The sequence below is a fragment of the Salvelinus alpinus genome, chromosome 14 (genome assembly GCF_045679555.1).
Source record: "Salvelinus alpinus chromosome 14, SLU_Salpinus.1, whole genome shotgun sequence".
In the NCBI taxonomy this organism is placed as follows: domain Eukaryota; kingdom Metazoa; phylum Chordata; class Actinopteri; order Salmoniformes; family Salmonidae; genus Salvelinus; species Salvelinus alpinus.
In genome coordinates this window covers 19418681-19439153 of record NC_092099.1, presented here as the reverse complement: position 1 = coordinate 19439153, position 20473 = coordinate 19418681, and the positions used below count along the sequence as shown (strand labels likewise).

Here is a 20473-nt window from a genome sequence, read left to right as displayed (position 1 = left end):
TCCTCACTCAGTCTCACCTTCCTCTCTGTCTCACCTTCCTCTCTGTCTCACCTTCCTCTCTCTGTCTCACCTTCCTCTCTCTGTCTCACCTTCCTCACTCAGTCTCACCTTCCTCACTCAGTCTCACCTTCCTCACTCAGTCTCACCTTCCTCTCTGTCTCACCTTCCTCTCTGTCTCACCTTCCTCTCTGTCTCACCTTCCTCTCTGTCTCACCTTCCTCTCTGTCTCACCTTCCTCTCAGTCTCACCTTCCTCTCAGTCTCACCTTCCTCTCAGTCTCACCTTCCTCTCAGTTTCACCTTCCTCTCTGTCTCACCTTCCTCTCTGTCTCACCTTCCTCTCTGTCTCACTTTCCTCTCAGTCTCACCTTCCTCTCAGTCTCACCTTCCTCTCAGTCTCATCTTCCTCTCAGTTTCACCTTCCTCTCAGTCTCACCTTCCTGTCAGTCTCAGCTTCAGTAACTGCCAACCAGAGAAAGGAATAATTTCCTAAAATGGCGTCCAAGTTGAGTTTATTTTGTTGCTGTACCATATAATGTAGCCTATATTGTATTAGTATGCTGTAGTATTTCGATCAGAATAGCATCGCCTATTTAATACAACTTAGTCCTTCTCTTTCTTTCAGAACCCTTCGCTGCATTCCCTCCTGACATGACTGGTGAGTTGGCCTTGTTGTCTTTGACTACTTCCTGTTTCCTGTGCCGAATGTTCGTCTACTTCCTGTATGAATATTTGTTGCTTCCTGCTTGTTGCTCCGCCCCAGCTTGCAGTTACGACACTGATTCGATTCCATTCCAAAGCATAGTCTTAAACTGATGCTGTTCCAAAACTGAATCTGAATCTTGTTTAGGTATAATGAAACAGAGGAGAAACTACTTCCGGGTTTCAGTTTTGTTGGTATTGAACTTGTTCCTGGGGTTATTATATCGTGGGGATCAGGAAGCTACCGTTACCAACATAATGCATCCCAGCATTATGATCAGAGCATGTGTCCCCTCGCGCGCATGTCTGAAGTCAAGCATCCATCCCATTATGTCCCATCGTGTTGTTGTCTCTACATATAAACAGGTGAAAAGAGCCTGAAAGAAACTGCACACAGTAATGTTTTGAATTAGCTTTTATATATTCAGTACTGTGAAATATTTGTTGTTCCGTTATTTCTGTCTACAAACTCAGAGCAGGTAGTGTTTTGTATGTACCGGGATTCTAGGGTATGTACAGCTGTCTGTACTGGGAGTCTAGGGTATGTAAAGCTGTCTGTACTGGGAGTCTAGGGTATGTACAGCTGTATGTACTGGGAGGGTAGAGGAGGGTAGAGGAGGGTAGAGGAGAGTAGAGGAGAGGAGAGTAGAGGAGAGTAGAGGAGAGGAGAGGAGGGTAGAGGAGGGTAGAGGAGGGTAGAGGAGGGTAGAGGAGAGTAGAGGAGAGTAGAGGAGAGTAGAGGAGAGTAGAGGAGGGTAGAGGAGGGTAGAGGAGAGTAGAGGAGGGTAGAGGAGAGTAGAGGAGAGTAGAGGAGGGTAGAGGAGAGTAGAGGAGAGTAGAGGAGGGTAGAGGAGGGTAGAGGAGGGTAGAGGAGAGTAGAGGAGAGGAGAGGAGGGTAGAGGAGGGTAGAGGAGGGTAGAGGAGGGTAGAGGAGAGTAGAGGAGAGTAGAGGAGAGTAGAGGAGAGTAGAGGAGAGTAGAGGAGGGTAGAGGAGAGTAGAGGAGGGTAGAGGAGAGTAGAGGAGAGTAGAGGAGAGTAGAGGAGGGTAGAGGAGAGTAGAGGAGAGTAGAGGAGAGTAGAGGAGGGTAGAGGAGGGTAGAGGAGAGTAGAGGAGAGTAGAGGAGGGTAGAGGAGAGTAGAGGAGGGTAGAGGAGAGTAGAGGAGAGTAGAGTAGAGGAGGGTAGAGGAGAGTAGAGGAGAGTAGAGGAGAGTAGAGTAGAGTAGAGGAGGGTAGAGGAGAGTAGAGGAGGGTAGAGGAGAGTAGAGGAGAGTAGAGGAGGGTAGAGGAGGGTGGAGGAGAGTAGAGGAGGGTAGAGGAGGGTGCAGGAGAGTAGAGGAGGGTAGAGGAGAGTAGAGGAGAGTAGAGGAGAGTAGAGGAGGGTAGAGGAGGGTAGAGGAGAGTAGAGGAGAGTAGAGGAGAGTAGAGGAGAGTAGAGGAGGGTAGAGGAGGGTATAGGAGAGTAGAGGAGAGTAGAGGAGGGTAGAGGAGAGTAGAGGAGGGTAGAGGAGAGTAGAGGAGAGTAGAGGAGAGTAGAGGAGGGTAGAGGAGAGTAGAGGAGAGTAGAGGAGAGTAGAGGAGAGTAGAGGAGGGTAGAGGAGAGTAGAGGAGGGTAGAGGAGAGTAGAGGAGAGTAGAGGAGGGTAGAGGAGGGTAGAGGAGGGTAGAGGAGAGTAGAGGAGGGTAGAGGAGGGTAGAGGAGAGTAGAGGAGAGTAGAGGAGGGTATAGGAGAGTAGAGGAGAGTAGAGGAGGATAGAGGAGAGTAGAGGAGAGTAGAGGAGAGTAGAGGAGGGTAGAGGAGGGTAGAGGAGAGTAGAGGAGAGTAGAGGAGGGTAGAGGAGAGTAGAGGAGAGTAGAGGAGAGTAGAGGAGGGTAGAGGAGAGTAGAGGAGAGTAGAGGAGAGTAGAGGAGGGTAGAGGAGGGTAGAGGAGAGTAGAGGAGAGTAGAGGACGGTAGAGGAGAGTAGAGGAGGGTAGAGGAGAGTAGAGGAGAGTAGAGGAGAGTAGAGGAGGGTAGAGGAGAGTAGAGGAGAGTAGAGGAGAGTAGAGGAGGGTAGAGGAGAGTAGAGGAGGGTAGAGGAGAGTAGAGGAGAGTAGAGGAGGGTAGAGGAGGGTAGAGGAGGGTGGAGGAGAGTAGAGGAGGGTAGAGGAGGGTGCAGGAGAGTAGAGGAGGGTAGAGGAGGGTAGAGGAGAGTAGAGGAGAGTAGAGGAGAGTAGAGGAGGGTAGAGGAGGGTAGAGGAGAGTAGAGGAGAGTAGAGGAGAGTAGAGGAGGGTAGAGGAGAGTAGAGGAGAGTAGAGGAGGGTAGAGGAGAGTAGAGGAGAGTAGAGGAGGGTAGAGGAGAGTAGAGGAGGGTAGAGGAGAGTAGAGGAGAGTAGAGGAGAGTAGAGGAGGGTAGAGGAGAGTAGAGGAGAGTAGAGTAGAGGAGAGTAGAGGAGAGTAGAGGAGGGTAGAGGAGAGTAGAGGAGGGTAGAGGAGAGTAGAGGAGAGTAGAGGAGGGTAGAGGAGGGTAGAGGAGGGTGGAGGAGAGTAGAGGAGGGTAGAGGAGGGTGCAGGAGAGTAGAGGAGGGTAGAGGAGGGTAGAGGAGAGTAGAGGAGAGTAGAGGAGAGTAGAGGAGGGTAGAGGAGGGTAGAGGAGAGTAGAGGAGGGTAGAGGACGGTAGAGGACAGTAGAGGAGAGTAGAGGAGGGTAGAGGAGAGTAGAGGAGGGTAGAGGAGAGTAGAGGAGGGTAGAGGAGGGTAGAGGAGAGTAGAGGAGAGGAGAGGAGGGTAGAGGAGGGTAGAGGAGAGGAGAGGAGGGTAGAGGAGGGTAGAGGAGGGTAGAGGAGGAGGGTAGAGGAGGGTAGAGGAGAGTAGAGGAGGGTAGAGGAGGGTAGAGGAGAGGAGAGGAGGGTAGAGGAGGGTAGAGGAGAGTAGAGGAGGGTAGAGGAGGGTAGAGGAGGGTAGAGGAGAGGAGATGAGGGTAGAGGAGGGTAGAGGAGAGTAGAGGAGAGTAGAGGAGGGTAGAGGAGGGGAGGGTAGAGGAGAGTAGAGGAGGGTAGAGGAGGGTAGAGGAGAGTAGAGGAGAGTAGAGGAGAGTAGAGGAGGGTAGAGGAGGGTAGAGGAGGGTAGAGGAGAGTAGAGGAGAGGAGAGGAGGGTAGAGGAGAGTAGAGGAGGGTAGAGGAGAGTAGAGGAGGGTAGAAGAGGGTAGAGGAGAGTAGAGTAGGGTAGAGGAGGGTAGAGGAGGGTAGAGGAGGGTAGAGGAGGGTAGAGGAGAGGAGGGTAGAGGAGGGTAGAGGAGAGTAGAGGAGGGTAGAGGAGGGTAGAGGAGGGTAGAGGAGGGTAGAGGAGAGGAGAGGAGGGTAGAGGAGGGTAGAGGAGAGTCGAGGAGAGTAGAGGAGGGTAGAGGAGAGTAGAGGAGGGTAGAGGAGGGTAGAGGAGGGAGGAGGAGGAGATTGCTAGAGGAGAGTGGCAGGATTTTGCTTGATTTCCTCTCTTGGATGGCTGTAGGTTTAGTCACAAATGGCTTACCATTTTTTGGGCCAATAGGGCTCGGGTCAAAAGCGGTTCATTCCATTTGGGAAGCAAACTGTGTGCTAGTCTGTGGTGGGTGGATGAGTGAGAGATGGGCCCTCTGGACCCGTGTATTCGGCTGTCGGGGTGTTGGGGTGGTTTCCTTGGAGATGTTTGGCTTGAGGCAGACGAGACTGGCAGACAACCATTCATGTAAGATAACAGAACGGGGATAATCCTGTCTGAAAATGACCACTTAGAATTCACTCCCAGAACTATCGCCCTCCTGTTCTCTCCCAGAGAGTAGATCTATCTCCCTCCTGTTCTCTACCAGACAGTAGAGCTATCTCCCTCCTGTTCTCTCCCAGACAGTAGAGCTATCTCCCTCCCTCCTGTTCTCTGCCAGACAGTAGAGCTATCTCCCTCCTGTTCTCTCCCAGAGAGTAGAGCTATCTCCCTCCTGCTCTCGTCCAGACAGTAGAGCTATCTCCCTCCCTCCTGTTCTCTCCCAGACAGTAGAGCTATCTCCCTCCCTCCTGTTCTCTCCCAGAGAGTAGAGCTATCTCCCTCCTGTTCTATCCCAGACAGTAGAGCTATCTCCCTCATGTTCTCTCCCAGACAGTAGAGCTAGCTATCTCCCTCCTGTTCTCTCCCAGACAGTAGAGCTATCTCCCTCCTGTTCTCTCCCAGACAGTAGAGTTATCTCCCTCCTGCTCTCTCCCAGACAGTAGAGCTATCTCCCTCCCTCCTGTTCTCTCCCAGACAGTAGAGCTATCTCCCTCCCTCCTGTTCTCTCCCAGAGAGTAGAGCTATCTCCCTCCTGTTCTCTCCAAGACAGTAGAGCTATCTCCCTCATGTTCTCTCCCAGACAGTAGAGCTATCTATCTCCCTCCTGTTCTCTCCCAGACAGTAGAGCTATCTCCCTCCTGTTCTCTCCCAGACAGTAGAGCTATCTCCCTCCTGCTCTCTCCCAGACAGTAGAGCTATCTCCCTCCTGTTCTCTCCCAGACAGTAGAGCTATCTCCCTCCTGTTCTCTCCCAGACAGTAGAGCTATCTCCCTCCTGCTCTCTCCCAGACAGTAGAGCTATCTCCCTCCTATCTTTCTAGTCTTTCAATTAGGCAGACAGCTGAGCTGAGGTCAAATATGGTCCTGGAAAGCTGTCTCTCTAAAGGGGCACAATCTTAGATTCAGACAGTGCAATCTCAGACTAGAGTTTTCAACTCAAAGTTAAGATCGATGATAACAATGGAAAGACCTCAACTCAAAGCTATGATCGATGATAACACCTGAAAAACGTCAAATCAAAGCTTTGATCTACGATCAAATCCGAAAGACCTCAAAGCTATGATCTATGATAACACCTCTGAAAGAGGATGTTTGAACTTTGTCGCCAGATTTTCTCTTGTTTGAATTCCGTCCGGTGTATTCAGTATTTCGCAGGTTAAAAAAGTATATTGAAATGACCAAACAAGCCTTTATTGCTTGGGGCGGCAGGTAGCCTAGTGGTTAGAGCATTGGAATAGTAACCGAAAGGTTGCAAGATCAAATCCCAGAGGTACAAATCTGTTGTACTGCCCCTGAAAAAGGGCGTCAGTGAAAATAAGAATTTGTTCTGAACTGACTTGCCTAGTTAAATAAAGGTAAAAATTGCAGGCTATATATTGGATTACCTATTCCTCAGGCTATATAATGGATTAACTATTCCTCAGGCTATATAGTGGATTAACTATTCCTCAGGCTATATAGTGGATTACCTATTCATCAGGCTATATAATGTCAAAAATATATAATGAATATTATATTAACTATTCCTCAGGCTATATAATGTCAAAAATATATAATGAATATTATATTAACTATTCCTCAGGCTATATAGTGGAATACCTATTCATCAGGCTATATAATGGATTAACTATTCCTCCGGCTATATAATGGATTACTACTTATTCCTCAGGCTATATAATGGATTACCTATTCCTCAGGCTATACAGTGGATTACCTATTCCTCAGGCTATATAATTGATTAACTATTCTTCAGGCTATATAATGGAGTACCTATTCCTCAGGCTATATAATTGATTACCTATTCCTCAGGCTATATAGTGGATTACCTATTCCTCAGGCTATATAATTGATTACCTATTCCTCAGGCTATATAATTGATTAACTATTCCTCAGGCTATATAATTGATTAACTATTCCTCAGGCTATATAATGGATTACCTATTCCTCAGGCTATATAATTGATTAACTATTCCTCAGGCTATATAATTGATTTACTATTCCTCAGGCTATGTCATAGTCCCAATCTGCCGTATAAAACCTGCTTGCTGCTCTCCACAAAGAACGATTGATAATCTCCAAAATTATAGCTGCATAAAAATGGCTTTGCAATGCATTTTATCAAACAAGGTCCAACCTCAGCAATGGCAGAAGCATGAGCCTCTGCTTGTCTATGTTCAGTATATGTCTGTTTTGTTTGTTAAAATTATTTTTAAAAATACACAAATAAATCTCTATATTTTGGCCTGTTGAAAGACAGAAGGGTCTTTGCTGCATGCCTGCCCTGTCTTCATCTCTGCCTCCCAAGCCAACTCTCTGTGTGTCTCTGCTCTACCACCAGGGGGAGCTCTTCCTGGTGCCAGTGAGCCCACAGTAGACACAGAGGTGTCAGTGCAGCCCATCCCACCCTTCTGGTATTATGTAATGGCCGGCGTTGGGGGCCTGTTGCTCCTGGCATCAGTCTGTCTGGTCATGGTTCTCTGTTGTCACCGCTATCAACTAGCAGCCAAGAAGAACAGCCAACACTCAGTGTCCTACCAGAGTGCCCACTACCACAGCAGCCACTACGGCCCTGGGCCTAACCACAACCACTACCCCGGGCCTGGGGGGGTCATGTCGTCCCACTACCCCAACAGAGGGCCTCTGTCTGGGTTGGGGCTGGCAGGACCCGCCACACTTCCAATGGAACCCATGCTGTCTATCAGGCTGGAGAAGGAGGATGAGCATCGAGGCTCCCAGTGCTGACTATGTTTGACACAGAGACAGACAGACAGAGAGACAGACAGAGAGACAGTACTGTGACTGGGCAGGCTGAACCAGACAGAAACACCTGCCCTCAGATATCTATAGACACCCTCAGATGATGTCACGAAGGAACGATCTGGTCTGACTGGCCTTCTGTTTGGAATCTGCTGTCTCTGAAGAAAACATTTTTAAAAAACATTATGAGCCAACAAAGGTGCAGAAAAGGCTTCAACAGGCTTACGATGCTGCCTCTGTGAAGGAATGCAGAAAACAAAAGTGCAGAAAAGGCTTCCAAAGTTTCCTTCTGTTGATGATATTGTTGGTTTCTCTTTAGCCTCTCTCTTAGTGGAGCTGCTGCTTTGTGGCTTTAAGACAGGACGAGGAGGGTTTGCTGTGATGATGTGCTTCCTGTTTCATTGAGCTTGTTTACGTCCAAAACATCCAGCCAGAACCCTTAGCGACGGGCCCGACTCCTCCAAAGGGTTTCTGGGAAAGATGGGATTCGGAATAAGAGTGTACGTCCCAATTGGCACCCTATTCCCTATATAGTGCACCATGGGCCCTGGTCTAAACTGGTGTGCTATATAGGGGTAGGTTGCCATTTTGGACGGCCCTTAGTCTTTCAGTGGGGAGTTAAACCTTTGATTGAACAGTCCAGAGGAGAGAACACTCTTATAGCGGTGCCAAGATGGAGGAGGGAGGAGAGACGGAAACAGAGAGAGTGGGTGAGAGAGGAGAGGAGAAAAAGAGAGAGAGCAGAGTGGAGTGGAGTGGAGTGGAGTGGAGTGGAGGGGACTGGAGTGGAGTGGAGTGGAGTGGAGGGGAGTGGAGCCTGGATAGTCAGAGGGAGCTATTTCCACGTGTAGTGCACCTTTGACATTTACAACAGGAGAGGTGCTCTGTTCACGTATACAGAGAGAGAGAGAGACAGACAGAGAGAGACAGAGAGAGACAGAGAGAGACAGAGACAGAGAGACAGAGACAGAGACAGAGACAGAGAGAGAGAGAGAGAGAGAGAGAGAGAGAGAGAGAGAGACAGAGACAGAGAGAGAGAGAGAGAGAGAGAGAGAGAGAGAGAGAGAGAGAGAGAGAGAGAGAGAGAGAGAGAGAGAGAGAGAGACAGAGAGAGAGAGAGAAAAACAGAGACAGAGAGAGAGAATGTCGGTATGATATATTACTATTTTGTTTGACCTTCCTCCTGACTCTGGTCCGTGTTTCAGTTTGCTTGGATGATGGACTTGCTTGTTTCTGTTTAGATATATTATGAACTAATGTTTTATTTCCTTTATGAAGGACTGAAGCGATGGAGACAATCCTGTACTAACTGCATTGGCGCACCTATCAATGGAGACAATATTTGTTTTCTTACTATATGCAACAGTCTTCTGAAGCTGCCTTAGACAGCCTATACCCTCTGAGACAACCTATATCTTCTGAAACAGCCTATGCCCTGTGAGACAACCTATACCCTGTGAGACAACCTATACCCTGTGAGAAAACCTATACCCTGTGAGACAGACTACACCCTGTGAGACAACCTATACCCTGAGACAACCTATACCATCTGAGACAACCTATATCTTCTGAAACAGCCTATACCCTCTGAGACAACCTATATCTTCTGAAACAGCCTATACCCTGTGAGACAACCTATACCCTGTGAGACAACCTATACCCTCTGAGACAACCTATACCCTGTGAGACAACCTATACCCTGTGAGACAACCTATACCCTCTGAGACAACCTATACCCTGTGAGACAACCTATACCCTGTGAGACAACCTATACCCTCTGAGACAACCTATACCCTGTGAGACAACCTATACCCTATCAGACAACCTATACCCTCTCAGACAACCTATACCCTGTGAGACAACCTATACCCTGTGAGACAACCTATACCCTCTGAGACAGACTACACCCTCTGAGACAGACTACACCCTCTGAGACAACCTATACCCTCTGAGAACCTATACCCTGTGAGAACCTATACCCTGTGAGACAACCTATACCATGTGAGACAACCTATACCCTATCAGACAACCTATACCCTCTCAGACAGACTATACCCTATCAGACAACCTATACCCTCTGAGACAGACTACACCCTCTGAGACAACCTATACCCTGTGAGACAACCTATACCCTTTGAGACAACCTATACCCTGTGAGACAACCTATACCCTGTTAGACAACCTATACCCTGTGAGACAACCTATACCCTGTGAGACAACCTATACCCTGTGAGACAACCTATACCCTGTGAGACAACCTATACCCTGTGAGACAACCTATACCCTGTGAGACAACCTATACCCTGTGAGACAAACTATACCCTGTGGGACAACCTATACCCTCTGAGACAGACTATACCCTCTGAGACAACCTATACCCTCTGAGACAGACTATACCCTGTGAGACAACCTATACCCTGTGAGACAACCTATACCCTCTGAGACAGACTACACCCTCTGAGACAACCTATACCCTGTGAGACAACCTATACCCTGTGAGACAACCTATACCCTGTGAGACAACCTATATGCTGTGAGACAACCTATACCCTGTGAGACAACCTATACCCTGTGAGACAACCTATACCCTGTGGGACAACCTATACCCTGTGAAACAACCTATACCCTGTGAGACAACCTATACCCTGTGAGACAACCTATACCCTGTGAGACAACCTATACCCTGTGAGTCAACCTATACCCTCTCAGACAGACTATACCCTGTGAGACAACCTATACCCTCTGAGACAGACTATACCCTCTGAGACAACCTATACCCTCTGAGACAGACTATACCCTGTGAGACAACCTATACCCTGTGAGACAACCTATACCCTGTGAGACAACCTATACCCTCTGAGACAGACTACACCCTCTGAGACAACCTATACCCTCAGACAACCTATACCCTGTGAGAACCTATACCCTCTCAGACAGACTATACCCTGTGAGACAACCTATACCCTGTGAGAACCTATACCCTGTGAGACAACCTATACCCTGTGAGAACCTATACCCTGTGAGACAGACTACACCCTCTGAGACAACCTATACCCTGTGAGACAACCTATACCCTGTGAGACAACCTATACCCTGTGAGACAACCTATACCCTCTGAGACAACCTATACCCTCTCAGACAACCTATACCCTGTGAGACAACCTATACCCTGTGAGACAACCTATACCCTGTGAAACAACCTATACCCTGTGAGACAACCTATACCCTGTGAGACAACCTATACCCTGTGAGACAACCTATACCCTGTGAGACAACCTATACCCTGTGAGACAACCTATACCCTGTTAGTCAACCTATACCCTCTCAGACAGACTATACCCTGTGAGACAACCTATACCCTCTGAGACAGACTATACCCTCTGATACAACCTATACCCTCTGAGACAGACTATACCCTGTGAGACAACCTATACCCTCTCAGACAACCTATACCCTCTGAGACAACCTATACCCTGTGAGACAACCTATACCCTCTCAGACAACCTATACCCTGTGAGACAACCTATACCCTCTCAGACAACCTATGCACTGTGAGACAACCTATACCCTCTCAGACAACCTATACCCTGTGAGACAACATATACTCTGTGAGACAACCTATACCCTGTGAGACAACCTATACCCTCTCAGACAACCTATGCCCTGTGAGACAACCCTCCATCCCTCCATCCCCTTTACATTGGCCTTAAATCTGGGAGGGCACAGGGCTCGCCAGAGTAACAAATGAACCTATTTTACTATGACATCGTCATCACACTACTCTTTAACATTACTGTTTTACATTCGTTCATTTGTCTTTATCGATTGGTGTGTTGTTCTCGGCAGGCAAAGCTGGTCAAATGATGTCCTTTCCACCTGCTTGGCCCACTGTGTTGATATTTTACTGAAAACGTAAACTACCAGTCAAAAGTTTGGACACACCTGCTCATTGAAGGGTTTTTCTTTATTTTTACTATTTTCTACATTGTAGAATAATAGTGAAGACATCAAAACTATGAAATAACACATATGGAATCATGTAGTAACCAACAAAAGTGTTAAACAAATCCAAATATAAATTATTTTATATTTGCGTAATTAGCCACCCTTTGCATTGATGACAGCTTTGCACACTCTTGGCATTCTCTCAACCAGCTTCATGAGGTAGTCACCTGGAATGCATTTCAATTAACAGGTGTGTCTTGTTAAAAGTTAAAATTATTTCCTTCTTAATGTGTTTGAGCCAATCAGTTGAAGATAGCCCTATTTGGTAAAAAACCAAGTCCACATTACGGCAGGAACAGCTCAAATAAGCAAAGAACAACGACAGTCCATCATCACTTTAAGACATGAAGGTCAGTCAATACGGAACATTTCAAGAACTTTGAAAGTTTCGTCAAGTGCAGTCGCAAAAACCATCAAGCGCTATGATGAAACTGGCTCTCATGAGGACCACCACAGGAAAGGAAGACCCAGAGTTACCTCTGCTGCAGAGATAAGATCATTAGAGTTACCAGACTCAGATTGCAGCCCAAATAAATGCTTCACAGGGTTTAAGTCACAGACACATCTCAACATCAACTGTTCAGAAGAGACCGCGTGAATCAGGCCTTCATTGTCGAATTGCTGCAAAGAAACCACTACTAAAGGACACCAATAAGAAGAGACTTGCTTGGGCAAAAAAACACGAGCAATGGACATTAGACCGGTGGAAATATGTCCTTTGGTCTGATGAGTCCAAATTTGAGATTTTTGTTTCCAACCGCCGTGTCTTTGTGAGACGCAGAGAAGGTGAACGGATGATCTCCGCATGTGTGGTTCCCACTGTGAAGCATGGAGGAGGAGGTGAACGGATGGTCTCTGCATGTGTGGTTCCCACCATGAAGCATGGAGGAGGAGGTGTGATGGTGTCGGGGTGCTTTGCTGGTGACACTGTCTGTGATTTATTTAGAATTCAAGGCACACTTAACCAGCATGTCTACCACAGCATTCTGCAGCGATTCGCCATCCCATCTGGTTTGAGCTTAGTGGGACTATCATTTGTTTTTCAACATGGCATTGACCCAACACACCTCCAGGCTGTGTAAGGGCTATTTGACCAAGGAGAGAGATGGAGTGGTGCATCAGATGACCTGGTCTCCACAATCACCTGACCTTAACCAAATTGAGATGGTTTGCAATAAGTTGGACTGCAGAGTGAAGGAAAAGCAGCCAACAAGTGCTCAGCATATGTGGGAACTCCTTCAAGACTGTTGTAAACGCATTCCAGGTGAAGCTGGTTGAGAGAATTCCAAGAGTGTGCAAAGCTCTCATCAAGGCAAAGGGTGGCTACTTTAAAGAATCTCAAAAAGGAAATATATTTGGATTTGTTTAACACTTTTGTTGGTTACTACATGATTCCATATGTGTTATTTCATAGTTTTGATGTCTTCACTATTATTCTACAATGTAGAAAATAGTAAAAATAAAGAAAAACCCTTGAATAAGAGGGTGTGTTTTAACAGGAGTTGGGTATGAATTCCCGCACCTTGCAAGACAAAGGAAATTGGGGTCACGTCATTCCAAGAGCTCTTGTTCGACCTCAGATCAAGCTAGACACCCCATTCCACCTCCCACTGCCTGTTGACATCTAGTGGAAGGCGTATGAAGTGCATGTATATCCATAGATTTGAAGCAAATGAATAGGAAGGCCCTGGATCAGAGCCTCGATTTCAGATTTTTCACTTCCTGACAGGAAGTTTGCTGCAAAATGAGTTCTGTTTTACTCACAGATATAATTCAAACGGTTTTAGAAACTTGAGAGTGTTTTCTATCCAATAGTAATAATAATATGCATATTGTACGAGCAAGAATTGAGTACGAGGCAGTTTAATTTGGGAACGATCTTTTACAAAGTGAAAATAGTGCCCCCCTATTGACAAAAGGTTATAGTAGTATAGGAGAGAGAAGTACTACACAGCTGTTATAGTAGTATAGGAGAGAGAAGTACTACACAGCTGTTATAGTAGTATAGGAGAGATAAGTACTACACAGCTGTTATAGTAATATAGGAGAGAGAAGTACTACACAGCTGTTATAGTAATATAGGAGAGAGAAGTACTACACAGCTGTTATAGTAGTATAGGAGAGATAAGTACTACAGAGCTGTTATAGTATTATAGGAGAGAGAAGTACTACACAGCTGTTATAGTAGTATAGGAGAGAGAAGTACTACACCAGTCACAGACACACTGATATTATGTCAATACGTACACTAGCCTACAGGACTACTACAGGACTACTACAGGACTACTACAGGACTACTACAGGACTACTACAGGGCTACTACAGGACTACTACAGGACTTACTACAGGACTTACTACAGGACTACTACAGGACTACTACAGGACTACTACAGGACTTACTACATTTACATTTACATTTAAGTCATTTAGCAGACGCTCTTATCCAGAGCGACTTACTACAGGACTACTACAGGACTACTACAGGACTTACTACAGGACTACTACAGGACTTACTTATAGACATGTGCTGGGGTTGTGCCTTGTCATAAGAATCGATGTCAAGTCTCGAGGACCACAGTTGTCCATTTTGGAGACTATTGAGACTGTTGAATGTAATTTGTTATTCCTTTCAAAAGGTCCCTTTCTGATGTCAGCAGAACGTTAGCATTCTAATGTTTACACTGTTTGCCATGTTGAATTGCATCGCTGGGATCAAGACCAGATGTATGACCATATATAGTCACGTTGCTTACTCTGTGGGTTACCTGCCAGCTGGTTCGGTGCAACTGTCTTCACCTCCGATTCCTCTGTGAGCGGCCATTTTCCCTGTTGAAACCTATAGCTAATATACCAGAGTGTAGAAACCTATAGCTAGGGCTCTATTCAATCCGTATCGCGGAAGGTTCAACGTTGCAGCGTGATTTACATTTAAAGGGAATGTTTTCTCCTGAGTGGAGACTGCATTTCGTGCTATATGCTGCACGCCTGTATGTTTCTCAATCGGATATTGGCGTGACATTTCTATGACACGGTGTGTAAGGCTTCTAGGGATCCGGACTGAATATAGAGCCCCTGATCTGAGACCAGACGTCTCGTTAGATCTATTGGCTCCAACAGAAAGCAGGATCAGACAGGGAGGGTCTGGCTCCAACAGAAAGCAGGATCAGACAGGGAGGGTTTGGCTTAAATCTGATTCTCTCCATTAATCTTCTGTATACAAGAATGTAGAGAGAGATGGAGAGAGATGGAGAGAGAGATGGAGAGAGAGAGATGTAGAGATCAAAGATAACCTTTATTCTAACGAATGATAGATGGATGTTATTTCTCTGGAAGGAGGAAAATAATTATGTTTCAAACACAGACACATGAAAGCTCTGGGCAGACAGACGGACTGGCAGAGAGGGAGAGAGACCTTCTGACCCAGCTCTGGGCAGACAGACGGACTGGCAGAGAGGGAGAGAGACCTTCTGACCCAGCTCTGGGCAGACAGACGGACTGGCAGAGAGGGAGAGAGACCTTCTGACCCAGCTCTGGGCAGACAGACGGACTGGCAGAGAGGGCGAGAGACCATCTGACCCAGCTCTGGGCAGACAGACGGACTGGCAGAGAGGGAGAGAGACCTTCTGACCCAGCTCTGGGCAGACAGACGGACTGGCAGAGAGGGAGAGAGACCTTCTGACCCAGCTCTGGGCAGACAGACGGACTGGCAGAGAGGGAGAGAGACCTTCTGACCCAGCTCTGGGCAGACAGACAGACTGGCAGAGAGGGCGAGAGACCATCTGACCCAGCTCTGGGCAGACAGACTGACTGGCAGAGAGGGAGAGAGACCTTCTGACCCAGCTCTGGGCAGACAGACGGACTGGGAGAGAGGGAGAGAGACCATCTGACCCAGCTCTGGGCAGACAGACTGACTGGGAGAGAGGGAGAGAGACCGTCTGACCCAGCTCTGGGCAGACAGACGGACTGGCAGAGAGGGAGAGAGACCATCTGACCCAGCTCTGGGCAGACAGACGGACTGGGAGAGAGGGAGAGAGACCGTCTGACCCAGCTCTGGGCAGACAGACGGACTGGCAGAGAGGGAGAGAGACCATCTGACCCAGCTCTGGGCAGACAGACGGACTGGCAGAGAGGGAGAGAGACCTTCTGACCCAGCTCTGGGCAGACAGACGGACTGGGAGAGAGGGAGAGAGACCGTCTGACCCAGCTCTGGGCAGACAGACGGACTGGCAGAGAGGGAGAGAGACCATCTGACCCAGCTCTGGGCAGACAGACGGACTGGCAGAGAGGGAGAGAGACCTTCTGACCCAGCTCTGGGCAGACAGACGGACTGGGAGAGAGGGAGAGAGACCTTCTGACCCAGCTCTGGGCAGACAGACGGACTGGCAGAGAGGGAGAGAGACCATCTGACCCAGCTCTGGGCAGACAGACGGACTGGGAGAGAGGGAGAGAGACCGTCTGACCCAGCTCTGGGCAGACAGACGGACTGGCAGAGAGGGAGAGATACCATCTGACCCAGCTCTGGGCAGACAGACGGACTGGCAGAGAGGGAGAGAGACCTTCTGACCCAGCTCTGGGCAGACAGACGGACTGGGAGAGAGGGAGAGAGACCTTCTGACCCAGCTCTGGGCAGACAGACGGACTGGCAGAGAGGGAGAGAGACCTTCTGACCCAGCTCTGGGCAGACAGACGGACTGGGAGAGAGGGAGAGAGACCGTCTGACCCAGCTCTGGGCAGACAGACGGACTGGCAGAGAGGGAGAGAGACCATCTGACCCAGCTCTGGGCAGACAGACGGACTGGCAGAGAGGGAGAGAGACCGTCTGACCCAGCTCTGGGCAGACAGACGGACTGGCAGAGAGGGAGAGAGACCGTCTGACCCAGCTCTGGGCAGACAGACGGACTGGGAGAGAGGGAGAGGGAGAGACCGGCCCAGCAGGCCTAGTGTAAGGGACGTTCAGCACTCTCGATCTCTAGACTAATTGGACAATGATTGGCGTGGTATTCACAGAATGTGTAACTAGCTAGATGGACATCTTGGATTTCATACTAATGGTTCATTGCTTTTTACTCTGTAACAGAACCATGTTGTTGGGTCCTGTCTCATGTTCCACTCTGTAACAGAACCATGTTGTTGGGTCCTGTCTCATGTTCCACTCTGTAACAGAACCATGTTGTTGGGTCCTGTCTCATGTTCCACTCTGTAACAGAACCATGTTGTTGGGTCCTGTCTCATGTTCCACTCTGTAACAGAACCATGTTGTTGGGTCCTGTCTCATGTTCCACTCTGTAACAGAACCATGTTGTTCGGTCCTGTCTCATGTTCCACTCTGTAACAGAACCATGTTGTTGGGTCCTGTCTCATGTTCCACTCTGTAACAGAACCATGTTGTTGGGTCCTGTCTCATGTTCCACTCTGTAACAGAACCATGTTGTTGGGTCCTGTCTCATGTTCCACTCTGTAACAGAACCATGTTGTTGGGTCCTGTCTCATGTTCCACTCTGTAACAGAACCATGTTGTTGGGTCCTGTCTCATGTTCCACTCTGTAACAGAACCATGTTGTTGAGTCCTGTCCCATGTTCCACTCTATAACAGAACCATGTTGTTGGGTCCTGTCTCATGTTCTGCTCTGTAACAGAACCATGTTGTTGGGTCCTGTCTCGTGTTCCACTCTGTAACAGAACCATGTTGTTGGGTCCTGTCTCATGTTCCACTCTGTAACAGAACCATGTTGTTGGGTCCTGTCTCATGTTCCACTCTGTAACAGAACCATGTTGTTGGGTCCTGTCTCATGTTCCACTCTGTAACAGAACCATGTTGTTGGGTCCTGTCTCATGTTCCACTCTGTAACAGAACCATGTTGTTGGGTCCTGTATCATGTTCCACTCTGTAACAGAACCATGTTGTTGGGTCCTGTCTCATGTTCCACTCTGTAACAGAACCATGTTGTTGGGTCCTGTCTCATGTTCCACTCTGTATCAGAACCATGTTGTTGGGTCCTGTCTCATGTTCCACTCTGTAACAGAACCATGTTGTTGGGTCCTGTCTCATGTTCCACTCTATAACAGAACCATGTTGTTGGGTCCTGTCTCATTTTACACTCTGTAACAGAACCATGTTGTTGGGTCCTGTCTCATGTTCTGCTCTATATCAGAACCATGTTGTTGAGTCCTGTCTCATGTTCTGCTCTGTAACAGAACCATGTTGTTGAGTCCTGTCTCATGTTCCACTCTGTATCAGAACCATGTTGTTGGGTCCTGTCTCATGTTCCACTCTGTAACAGAACCATGTTGTTGAGTCCTGTCTCATGTTCCACTCTGTATCAGAACCATGTTGTTGGGTCCTGTCTCATGTTCCACTCTGTATCAGAACCATGTTGTTGGGTCCTGTCTCATGTTCCACTCTGTAACAGAACCATGTTGTTGGGTCCTGTCTCATGTTCCACTCTGTATCAGAACCATGTTGTTGGGTCCTGTCTCATGTTCCACTCTGTAACAGAACCATGTTGATGGGTCCTGTCTCATGTTCCACTCTGTATCAGAACCATGTTGTTGGGTCCTGTCTCATGTTCCACTCTGTAACAGAACCATGTTTTTGGGTCCTGTCTCATGTGAAATACAGTACATGCATTTTTGCCCCACTGTAATTACAATGTGCACATTTTCACCCCAGACATTTACACATCCCTTTGAGAAGAATATTTATTTTATGTTAGTTATATATTGCAGAGTTTGTGCTTACGTTGTACAGCTGTTTGATTTGTCCCAGCCAGCTCTCCGTTCCAGCTTTCTCCTCTGATCTATATATCCACACAGCTCAGTTCTAATCCTTTACATTATTTAATTTATTCTCGTTGCGTTTTATTTATGATCTGCCACTGAGGCAGTTTTCTCCATTTATTTTTCGCTAACTTTCGAATATTTGAAGAGAAATAAATTGGCATGTTGTCACGAGGGGCTTTTCAAATCAGCCGTGGCTGCCTGCTTCCTACTTCCTACTCTGAGATGAGATTTGTTTAAAGTATTTTAATATTTATAATTAGTTAATGGATCTGATTATATTTATTAAGTCTACGGTAAGCACTTATTTCAGAGTCGCTTTGGGTCTGCCTCCCAAATAGCATTATAGTCCCTATGTAGTGCACTACATGGCCCCCTATTCCCTATGTAGTGTACTACATGGCCCCACTATCAAGCCCTGGTCAAAACAAGTAAACTATATGGAGAATAGGTTACCATTTGGGATGCCCCCCTTCATAGTAATATCATTGGGATGCCCCCTCTTCAAAGTCATATCATTGGGATGCCCCCTCCTCATAGTCATATCATTGGGATGCCCCCTCCTCAAAGTCATATCATTGGGATGCCCCCTCCTCATAGTAATATCATTGGGATGCCCCCCCTCCTCATAGTCATATCATTGGGATGCCCCCCTCCTCATAGTCATATCATTGGGATGCCCCCCCTCCTCATAGTCATATCATTGGGATGCCTCCTCCTCATAGTAATATCATTGGGATGCCCCCCTCCTCATAGTCATATCATTGGGATGCCCCCTCCTCATAGTCATATCATTGGGATGCCTCCTCCTCATAGTCATATCATTGGGATGCCCCCCCTCCTCATAGTCATATCATTGGGATGCCCCCTCCTCATAGTAATATCATTGGGATGCCCCCCCTCCTCATAGTCATATCATTGGGATGCCCCCCTCCTCATAGTCATATCATTGGGATGCCCCCTCCTCATAGTCATATCATTGGGATGCCCCCCCTCCTCATAGTCATATCATTGGGATGCCCCCCCTCCTCATAGTCATATCATTGGGATGCCCCCCTCCTCATAGTCATATCATTGGGATGCCCCCCCCCCCTCATAGTCATATCATTGGGATGCCCCCCTCCTCATAGTCATATCATTGGGATGCCCCTCCTCATAGTCATATCATTGGGATGCCCCCCCTCCTCATAGTCATATCATTGGGATGCCCCCCCTCCTCATAGTCATATCATTGGGATGCCCCCCTCTTCATAGTCATATCATTGGGATGCCCCCCTCCTCATAGTCATATCATTGGGATGCCCCCCTCCTCATAGTCATATCATTGGGATGCCCCCTCCTCAAAGTCATATCATTGGGATGCCCCCCTCCTCATAGTCATATCATTGGGATGCCCCCCTCCTCATAGTCATATCATTGGGATGCCCCCCTCCTCATAGTCATATCATTGGGATGCCCCCCTCCTCATAGTCATATCATTGGGATGCCCCCCTCCTCATAGTCATATCATTGGGATGCCCCCCTCCTCATAGTCATATCATTGGGATGCCCCCCTCCTCATAGTCATATCATTGGGATGCCCCCCTCCTCATAGTCATATCATTGGGATGCCCCCTCCTCAAAGTCATATTAATGAGCTAATGCACTCAGCGGGGTCATTGGGCCCAAGGAACAGACCAAGCCTGAGTAAAATCATTTAATTATTCTACCACTAAGCAGGGAAGTAGACAGGTGAGTTTTAGGGTGCTGGAAGGACCCATACCAGACTGGTGTTGAAGGGTACAGGAAGGTACTGTAAGGACCCATACCAGACTGGTGTTGAAGGGTACAGGAAGGTACTGTAAGGACCCATACCAGACTGGTGTTGAAGGGTACAGGAAGGTACTGTAAGGACCCATACCAGACTGGTGTTGAAGGGTACAGGAAGGTACTGTAAGGACCCATACCAGACTGGTGTTGAAGAGTACAGGAAGGTACTGTAAGGACCCATACCAGACTGGTGTTGAAGGGTACAGGAAGGTACTGTAAGGACCCATACCAGACTGGTGTTGAAGGGTACAGGAAGGTACTGTAAGGACCCATACCAGACGGGTGTTGAAGGGTACAGGAAGGTACTGTAAGGACCCATACCAGACTGGTGTTGAAGGGTACAGGAAGGTACTGTTAGGACCCATACCAGACTGGTGTTGAAGGGTACAGGAAGGTACTGTTAGGACCCATACCAGACTGGTGTTGAAGGGTACAGGAAGGTACTGTAAGGACCCATACCAGACTGGTGTTGAAGGGTACAGGAAGGTACTGTAAGGACCCATACCAGACTGGTGTTGAAGGGTACAGGAAGGTACTGTTAGGACCCATACCAGACTGGTGTTGAAGGGTACAGGAAGGTACTGTAAGGACCCATACCAGACTGGTGTTGAAGGGTACAGGAAGGTACTGTTAGGACCCATACCAGAC

The 20473-nt window shown here is 47.8% G+C and overlaps 1 protein-coding gene across 2 annotated transcripts in view; it reads left to right on the top strand.

Annotated features, from left to right (window-relative positions):
* nrp2b (neuropilin 2b) overlaps nt 1–20473 on the top strand; it is a 232753-nt gene that overhangs the window by 203353 nt on the left and 8927 nt on the right. Inside the window, exons 16-17 of one of the 2 annotated variants that reach the window (XM_071340724.1) lie at nt 625–657; nt 6816–9441. In XM_071340724.1, the coding sequence (XP_071196825.1) occupies nt 625–657; nt 6816–7219 (437 nt within the window). In that variant the 3' untranslated portion in view covers nt 7220–9441. Of the gene's footprint in view, nt 1–624; nt 658–6815; nt 9442–20473 lie in introns of those variants that run through there. The other variant, XM_071340725.1, reaches the window with a different exon arrangement.